The sequence below is a fragment of the Apis dorsata genome, unplaced genomic scaffold (genome assembly GCF_000469605.1).
Source record: "Apis dorsata unplaced genomic scaffold, Apis dorsata 1.3 scaffold_585, whole genome shotgun sequence".
NCBI classification, from domain to species: Eukaryota; Metazoa; Arthropoda; class Insecta; order Hymenoptera; family Apidae; genus Apis; species Apis dorsata.
Window position 1 is genome coordinate 321,567 of NW_006263792.1, and position 10,159 is coordinate 331,725.

General features: G+C 20.5%; 1 protein-coding gene across 1 annotated transcript in view; it reads left to right on the forward strand.

Moving 5' to 3' along the window:
- LOC102673476 overlaps positions 1 to 9,422 on the forward strand; it is a 138,811-nt gene extending 129,389 nt beyond the window's left edge. The window contains exon 6 of the mRNA XM_006621123.2: positions 8,193 to 9,422. Coding sequence (XP_006621186.1) covers positions 8,193 to 9,080 — 888 coding nt within the window. The 3' untranslated portion in view covers positions 9,081 to 9,422. The remainder of the gene's footprint in view (positions 1 to 8,192) is intronic.
- The last annotated feature ends 737 nt before the right edge of the window (positions 9,423 to 10,159 follow it).

Genomic DNA, 10,159 nt, shown 5'->3' on the forward strand with positions numbered 1-10,159 from the left:
GTTGAAATGCGATATAAACATATATTCAATAATATTAATTATTATTAATATATAATTATTGAAAAGATTAAAAAATCAATTGTTGAAAACATTGTAAAACGAATTAAAATTTTGTCTCAACTATTAAAAAATAGTTTTTACAATATTAATATTAATTATTTGAAAATATATATCTATAAATAGATACATTTATAAATACATATTATATATATTATTATTTTTTTTATTATAAAATTACAATTTGGAATAATTTAATATCTTAAAATAATATATAATACTAATTTCGAAATAATCACAATTGATTGTGTTAAAATTTTATTAGATTTATAATATATGTACAGCATTTAATCGATTTCAAATCCAAAGATCAAATAAAGTATATTGTTCTTAAGAGATAATTCTTAAGAAATGTGTTTCCCTTTTCCTTATACCATTGCAACATTGGCGCCTCATTTGGTTCTTTGATAGAAATTGCTACATCGTATAACTTCTTAAAACTATGAAATTATTAAATCCCTCAAAATGACACGTTTTTACTTTGTTTTTGTATTTGATTATCCTATAAATAAAATCATTAAAAAAAAATATTATCACTTATACATTTAATATAAATATGTACTTATACTTTCAATCTCTTGATTTTACTGTATATTACAATTATGAAATAGCAATTATTTTTATTTAAACTATATTAATAAATATATATAAATGTTAATAATTATGTTTATTAAAAAAGAAAATTTGATAATTATATAAAAAAATAACACTTTATTAATTTCAATAATCCTGAAATATATTGTTAGAAATAACTTTTCTCTTTACATATAATTATTGTATAATCTTAATATATACGATAAAAAAAACATATTTTTAATTCTACATATATATTTTAACGATTTGATTTTAAGTCGAAATTGAAGATAAATTTAAATTACATTGAATTTATACTCTAATTCTGAAGGATATTCTGGTTTTATTCATTTCTTCACGAAAAATACCACTAGCATAATTAATAAATATTTTGAAATTATAGTTATATTATATCCTAATGAAGGGATATATTTTATCTATGAAATACGAACATAATGAATATAAATTAATATAAATAGATATAAATAAATTAATAATATAAATAGATTTATTAATATAAATTAATAAATTATTGTAGCATATAATAATATATTTTTATATTACTGAATAAACTGAATTTTTAATGTTTGAATTTGAATGCCAATACTAAATCAATAAAAGATAACAATTCCATTTCATCTTTCCATAAATTAATATTATGACTAGCATAAATAAAAAGACAGCATCATGAGGTAAAACTGCCTATTAAAATCAAATTATAATATATAAATTAATTTAAATCCAAATATAATCCATAAAATATCGAAAAAGAAATATTAATGGCACACGTAAACTTTGATTTTGTGTGATGTGTATACTTAACTTCATTCTGATTTTATTTATATTTAAAATAGTCATGACTAATGTACTTCATCAATGAATTTTACATGATAGACGAGAAAATAAACAGACTGAACACGTTAAAAACGTTTGAGCACATTTCTTGTTTCTAATAAAAGGAGAATTTAGAATTCTTCAAGGAAAATTTATAAATAACATTTTATTTCAAATATTTAAATTTTATTAGATATAGTATTTAGATATAGTATTAGATATAATATTTTATTAGATATAGCAATAGCATAAATTATAATAAATAAATTATATAGAATATAGAAAGTTAGTAAGAACTAATTTTTTTCATTTTATATATCCCTAAGTTAAAACTTTAATTAATTTCAATATAATTTATATGTATAATTAATTTCAAAATCACATAGTTAAATACATAAAAGCAATTATAATAATAATATTCTTATTATTTTAAAGAATAATACTTATTTTTTTGTGAATCACAATAATTCACGAATTTTTTCTAATTTTCATCTTCTTTTTTATAATATAAAAAGTTTTAATTAGATTTTTTTCATTTATTTCATATCATACACACACACACACACACATATATATATATTTTTTTTAATAATATATATCATATTATAATATTTTTAATAAATTTTGTTTGATTATGTTGTATTATGTTTGATCAAAAATTTTTTTCAGAGTCAAATAAGAAGGTAATTCCTATTTTTGGCAATTATAGAGTATCATATATTTAATCTAAAGATTATTTTATCTAAAGATTATATTATAACGAAAATGAAAAAAATCGTAGAATAAAAATTATTTTTTCAATTAAAATATTTTTAATTAAAATAAATAAAATAAATAAGCGATGGAATATTTTTTTCTTTGCCAATAACCATTATCAATGAGATAAATTTATTTCAATATATAATAATATATTGAATAATTATAATAATTATAATAATTATATATATTATAATAATTATCAATGAAAAAAATTTATTTCGATTGATCATAATATGAGAAAAATTCTATTTTAGTTGGATATATTTATCACATTTCGATCATTCATAACTCATAATAGTTATATTATTTCTATTATATTTGATTAATTATAATTTTATCATAATTAATATATTATCTCTATTTGAATTTATATCATTCATTTTAATAAAAATTTTGATGTATTAAAATGAAGTGTTTTACTCTACTTTTATCTACTATAATTTATACTATGTCATTGATGATGGTTATTAATAATTTGAATCAAAAATATAAAATAAAAAGTTAAAAATTTGTTTCCTTTATATATATATATTATATACATGATTATATAATATATATTATATATATGTAAATATCATGTATATCATGTACATATATATAATATAGATTGAATTTTTAAGAATTTTTATTTCAGATATAAAATTTTCGAGAAATTATTTTTTTAAATTCATTTTAAATTCAAAACTTTTATTCATTAATAATAATTATAATAAAATAACATTGTAAATATAAAAAATTTACATATATTATTATATTTGTTATAAAAAGCATTAAAACTTCATTACAATCTCTATCATTTTTTTCAAAAGTTTATTATTTTCGAGAAAAACATTGATCCAATGCAAGCGAAACATGAGAAGCTATAAAGCTTTAGTTAAAGTTTATCCTCTTTCTCGTAAAAACTATTTCTGTCTTACTAAGGTTTATTGCAAGTACTTGAGATCCATTCTTTTATTCTTCTTAAAATAAAAGAATATCTGTTTATTGAAATTGTTGTATCATTCACATAACTTGCATACGAAGCTTCCTATAGTTATCCTTTTCACCAGAATTCAAAATGAGAATAATCTTTAACATCAAAGTGCTAATTTCATTAGATTGAATCATAATTATACATAGTTTTTCAGTACAAGTTTTTATTTAATATATAATAGTAATTCTTAATAATAATTAATAATTCAAAATAACAATTCTTTCTAATTCTGATATTTTGTTGATACTTTTATGTCTGTTTATTAATTATGTTTATTTAATCTTAATTATATTTATTTAATTTTTTATTGTTTATTCAATTACAAACACTAATTTAGTTTATCAATACAACTAATTTGTATGAAAGCCATCAATAAATTGATTCAACAATCCATTCATGCTGTAACTTACGAGCATTCTGGCTTCCAACTAAATTCAATACTATTCCAAATCCCAAATGTACGTTTTGTGTTCATCGATATCATAAAGATCTACGGAAAACAAATTACAAAATATTTATACTTTTAAGAAAGTTAATGTTAACAAAATATTTGAGGTTAGTATATTCGTAGAATATCTTTGAAAAATCGATTTTAAAAGCCAAAACAAACACAAAATATTTTTGATATACAAAAATATTGATTGAGATTTATTTATGAAATTATAAGTAATTAATAATTGATTATCTAAGATAAAACGAAACGGAGATAATGAATGAGTTGCAATATGATGAGATAAAAATAATTTCCTTTGTCTAATGCAACTTCAATTGCTTATAACTTAATAAATAAATCTTTTTATAAATTTTTTATATTTATTTTTATTTCTAGAAATTGAATTTTCAATTTATCACTATCTTATTATATTAAATAAAAGATTTACATATATTTATATTAATAATTTTTATTGTATTGATTTATTTAAAAAGTATTTAATAAAAAATTGATAAAATAATTTCATTTTTGAAACTATTTTTAAATTCCATTCTTAATTCTTAAAAATATCTCCTTTTATGGATAATCAATTCAAAAAAATTCAATAGATTTTTAATATAGAACTTTTAATATGGAATTAGATGTATATGTGAAATCATTGCAAAAATTACTTGAAATTTTTGAATGATTAAACATTTTAAATATTCAATAAATCTTGATTTTTAAGATTTAGTTGATAAAGGTAGTATTTTACACAATGATATTTACGCGTAGCTAAGTATACGAAAGGAGTTGGAACTGCCATGTATGTGCTTAATAAATGTGAAATATCGGTAAAGTTCTATATTCTTGTGTGATATCTCTGATCTCTACATGCGTTTCTGTAGTTATTATAACAAAGCAACATTTCAATTGGTTTTATTCTGACAGAGAATTAAATACTAATAAATATCAAGAAAATTAAGAAATATTAGAAATCATATATAAACTTCCTTTTTTTTTTATTCTATTTTTATTTTATTCTAAATAATGATTCTTAGAGGTATTTTATACATTAATTTAATTTTTTAATTGTAAATTAAATTATAAATTTATAAATAACATATGAAAGACAAGAAAAACAATATCTCATATTTTTTTATTTAATGTTTTATAGTAAACTTTATAGAAAATAAATAGTAGTATTATATAAACTAATAAATAATTAATAATGATAATAATAAATAAATAATATATATGATAAATAATTATAATATATGTTTATTTATTAATGATGAATATTTTGATATTACACAAATAATTTATATAATCAAATATTAAAGAAATATAAGAAATATTATGTCAGAATATATATATGTCACAATATATATACATATATTAATATTAATATAAATTATTACATATAAAAAAAAAACAAGATAATATCTTCCAAAAAATATAAAAAATTATTATTAGAAAAATTTATATATCACAAATTTATACAGTATTTAATATGATATAATCTTTTCAATAATATGATAAAATAAAAAAACTTTTCAATAATATAATAAATAATAATTAAAAAAATAATTTCACATATTAATTAGATATGAAACAAGATTTTTAAATATAAAATGATGTCCTAAGTTGCAACTTGAACTATATAATATTGTACGATAATACTCTACATACTATACACTATACTATATTAAATAATTGAAGAATATATATTTTTCTTGTCACATAATGTGTTAAAATATTCATAGTTAAAACATTGAAAATATTAAAATAATGTACTGCAACATATAAAGTTAAATAATAATATTTAAAACAAAATATACAAATATTTATATTTCCTTATTTGTATTACATATAATTAATTTGAAATATTATTTTAATTATAATTCGTCTTTATATTTAAATAGAATACTATTTTAAATAATTATTTTTAATATATCTTGAAAAATTATTACTTCAATTAATGATTATATTTATTATATTTGAAATAAATTTTTTAATAAATTAATTGATTTAATATAAATTTTTAAATATTATTGTATTTCAATTAGTAAATAATTATTTTCTTTTTAAAATCCAATATTTTTAATATATTAACATTACTAAGCACAAAGACATAATGTAATTTGAAAACAATTTAAAATACAAATACAATCAATATTTTTTTACATTTTAATATCATTCTAAGCAAAAATAAAATTTAATTTTTATTGTTAAATTAACAATTTAAAAACATCAAAATATACAAAAATATTTTCAAAGCAATTTTAATATATTAGTGTGCAATGATCATTAAATATGATTTTTATAGTCTATATAACTTAAAATTAATTTACTATTATTAATTAATCAAACTATTTTATATTTATTTATTATACGTATTATATATTTTTAGTTATTATTATGAAAATTTAAAAATTAATATTTTAATAATTGTAAAAATAAATTATGAAATTTTGAATTATATATTTGAATTGAATTTTGGATACATAGAATGTTATACATGAATGTTATCCAATGGCTTGATTCAACCAAGGAAATTTTTAGTTTATATACATTCTATTCGTGTTCTGCGAAGCTTGAATAATACATTACCCCTATATGTATCAACTGAATTACGTACATTCATCCTTTTTTTAGTTGAATAGTTCAAATGATATCTCAGCAAAAATTTGTCAACAATTTTTCTTCACTTTCCATCGAGAATCCTCTTCAATAACAGATATTTGTAGTACTATACAGATATATAAAAATATATTATACTTGAATTATAATAAATTTTAAAATAACAAAACAACAAAAGAAAACTTGTTTTTAATAAAATAAGTATATTAATATTGATTAATCAATTTTAATTAACAATTTTTAAATTTGATCTTAATGTTTTTAATTTATTCATTTTTATTTATTTTATTTATAATAAATTGTATAAAATTTTTATTCATAATAAATTATATAAAATTATTATAAAATGTTGTATTAGAAATATATATAATTCATCATGAAATATGAATAATTTTAATAGATATATAATATAATTTTAATAGATAGATTATTTCAGATTTTTTAAAAATGAAATATTTTCATTTTTCATATCAAAATGCTTCGTTAATGTTTTTTTAAAATGAAATAAATTGAATTCAATGTAAAATATGAGTATACAGACTGTTCCAATTAAATAAGACATTTAAATATGTATGTATATTATTATATTATAATATATATATTATCTATATTATTATATTATACTAAATATGTATATACACTTCCAAGTTCAAAATTTTGGAAATACATAAAAAAGCAATAAAAATAGTAAAAAATTTCAAATAAAGTTAAATAATTAAAAATAATATATATTAAATTTATTTATCGAAATATTTTTAGAAATTAATATGAACTTGATTGATCTTTGCTATATTACGAAAGAATAGATAATTATTTGCTTATTATTCAAATAAAAATTTATCTATTTTATATTCTATGTTAAAAACTCTTATTTTTAATTCATATTCAAATCTTTAAGAAAAATTCTATAATCAGCAAACATAAATGAATGAAAAATCTTTTTAAAAAAGCAAAATTTTGCATTTCTTGTAATTTTTTATTTAATTATCATTTTCAAAACATAGCTTTAAATTCCTCCTAATTTCAAAATAATATATATATTTTTAAAAAATATATATTTATTTCTGGAAAAATATTGTTTGTGTTAATCTTAATTTAAAATTTAGTCTTTAAATTGATTTAAAAGTTATTATTATAATTTAATCTCTCTTTTCTTTTTGAAAACTGAGTCTTTGTTTAATCGATAATTCAAATTCAATTGTGTTAAATAATCGAAAATTTTATAGATTTTAGAAAAGAAATTTTCAAATTACAGTCATTTTTTCTTATGATGTATAAGGAAAATACTATTCTGTGCTATACTGTGATAAGTTGGATCATTTTTTTTTTTTTTGAAGATCATTATATTCTTTATTTTACCTCATATTCGTTCGTGTAGAAAGGTTAGCTCACGTTCAAAATAAGCATCAATTTTTAATTATCAATAACTAAAAAAGCAGAAAACGCAATTTTCTTTTATTCCCAATTTTGATTTAAAAAATCTTATTTTGATTTAAAAAATCATATCTTAAATTTTATAATAATTTTATAATATTTATAAATATATAATCAAATACAGAATACAAAAATATATAGATTCTTCATTTATAAAATTCTTTTCTTCAATCGAATGAAGAATTATCAAAAACCAATTCTACTGTATTTCTTCTATTAATATTAAACGTGATTTAATTTTTCTCCGGCGAAATTTCGCATGAATGACGTTATATTATTCCTATTGCCGCTGCTAAATTACATCGTGACCAGACTTCTATCAAATCCAAGCATCGTGTTATGTGACGTGCCTCTATTTAATCTAACGGTAACACTGGAGATAATGTAGCGTCACATATTTTCTTCGTGCAAAAAAATTCCCCAGGAGAATTAAATCACGTTTAATGCTGGTAAAGTTTAATTAGGAACGAAATCGATATTTGATAAATCAATTTTCTTTGTTCGCAGAATCGGCGCACATTTTCGAAATGCAATATACTCTGCAATGATTATCCGACGGGGCATGAATTGAACTATGCTTCGGGTCAAACGCGGCTGAGGCAGAACAGCGTGTTCATTGGCTCCAGTACATCTTTGCTCCCAGGTAGTCAAGGTACACCACGACGCACGAAAAGCGCGTTCGATCTCCAATTCTTGGTGTTTTCCGAGAACAATACCGTGCCGGATTCCTCCATTGAATCGGATACACAAAGAAACTTTAAACAGATCAGTGAATCCACGAAATTGTTGCAACGCGAGCGAAAGGCCAGCATCTGCCAAACATCGGACAGAGCCCCAGAGGCTAAGCCTTTGTTCCGGGACAGAGGAATGAGTATCTGTCAGCTCGATAGTTCCCCGAAATCATGGCAACGAGATCGTGGGATGAGCATCTGCCAATTCGATAGGATGGATGTACTTGCCAGACCGCTTCAAAGAGATCGCGGGGGAAGTATCTGCCATTTTGATAGAATGGATGTATTGGCCAGACCGTTGCAAAGAGATCGCATAGGTAGCGCTTATCACTTTGACAGAACAGATGTTCTGGCCAGGCCTAATTTTTCCCTTGGCAAGTCGTTGCTGAAAGAGAGACGCGTCAGCATGTGTAACTTTTTGGAGAAGGACGAGGAAACCGTGAGGATTATTCAAATGGAACGGCGTTTGAGCAGCAGTAACATTGAGAAAATCGTAAAAGAAGATGCACCGATCGAGGAAGCGAGGAACAAGCAGAGAGGAAAACAGGAGATATTCGCTAAATGCATGTCCAAAGAAAAAAAAGACATCTCTTATCAATTGGATCAACCGTGTTGCAGCAAAACGGCCGACGCTGTATTTGGATACAAGGCTACTTGTGTGTAGCAATATAAAATTATAATATGGATTTTATTATGAAAGAATAATTTTGCTATATATTTTCAAGGGAAAAACATTTTTGAGTTATATTACAAAAATATGACATTCTTGACAATGATTTAATACGTATATAACAAACGTATATAACAATTAATTATATTTTCTGTGAATGTAAATTTCATCTCATGTAGTTCAAAGACAGTGGGTATTTTTATAAATGCTTTCAATTATATATAAACAAAAATGAGTGATCTTCTATAATGTTGCTAATAATATCTTACTTGTATGACAAAATCATATAAAATTATATTGATGAATGATTTTTTTTTTAATATCTTTATTTGTTACTATGAATTGTACAATTAAATTATTTACTATATATTTAATTTATATATTAAGAATTTATTTAAAAATATATATTTTTATAAAATATTTTCTAAAATATCAAATATTATGTATATAAATAGAAGATAACTCATATTTATAAGCATACTTAATTGCTTGAGTTACAAAATTGCAGAGACAATACGCTACTTCCTTTATCACTAAACATGGCTCAGTTTTACATAAGAATTTTTACATAAAAAGAATGGCATTACATTATTCTCACTACTACAAAGTACGTCACAATTTGTATCAAAACTAAGCATTGTCACGTGACATATCTCTGCCTAATTTAACAATAATAGTGAAGATAATATAACATCATATATTCTCTGTATTGGAGGGGAATTGAGCCCCTTCTAATGATAAAGGAAATAGCATATGGTAATCCTGTATATACATGTGATGCTTGCAGATAACCACTGATAATAAGAGTTCAGTACATATGTATGACATGCAAATGATAATTTGAGAAATATAGAAAAATTTAATAAAATCCATTTTAAATAGTTAACAATTATCATTATTTATCATCAAAGAAAAAAAATTACAATCTACAAATTCTCATAATTTTTTATAAAAGTGATTGTGTTTAATATAATGATTTCAAATTTAAGATTTCAATTCTGTAACAGTTTTAATGTTCACTTGTAGCCAAAAATGTCCATAATCCTTTGATTTAAACAAAAAAATATTATATT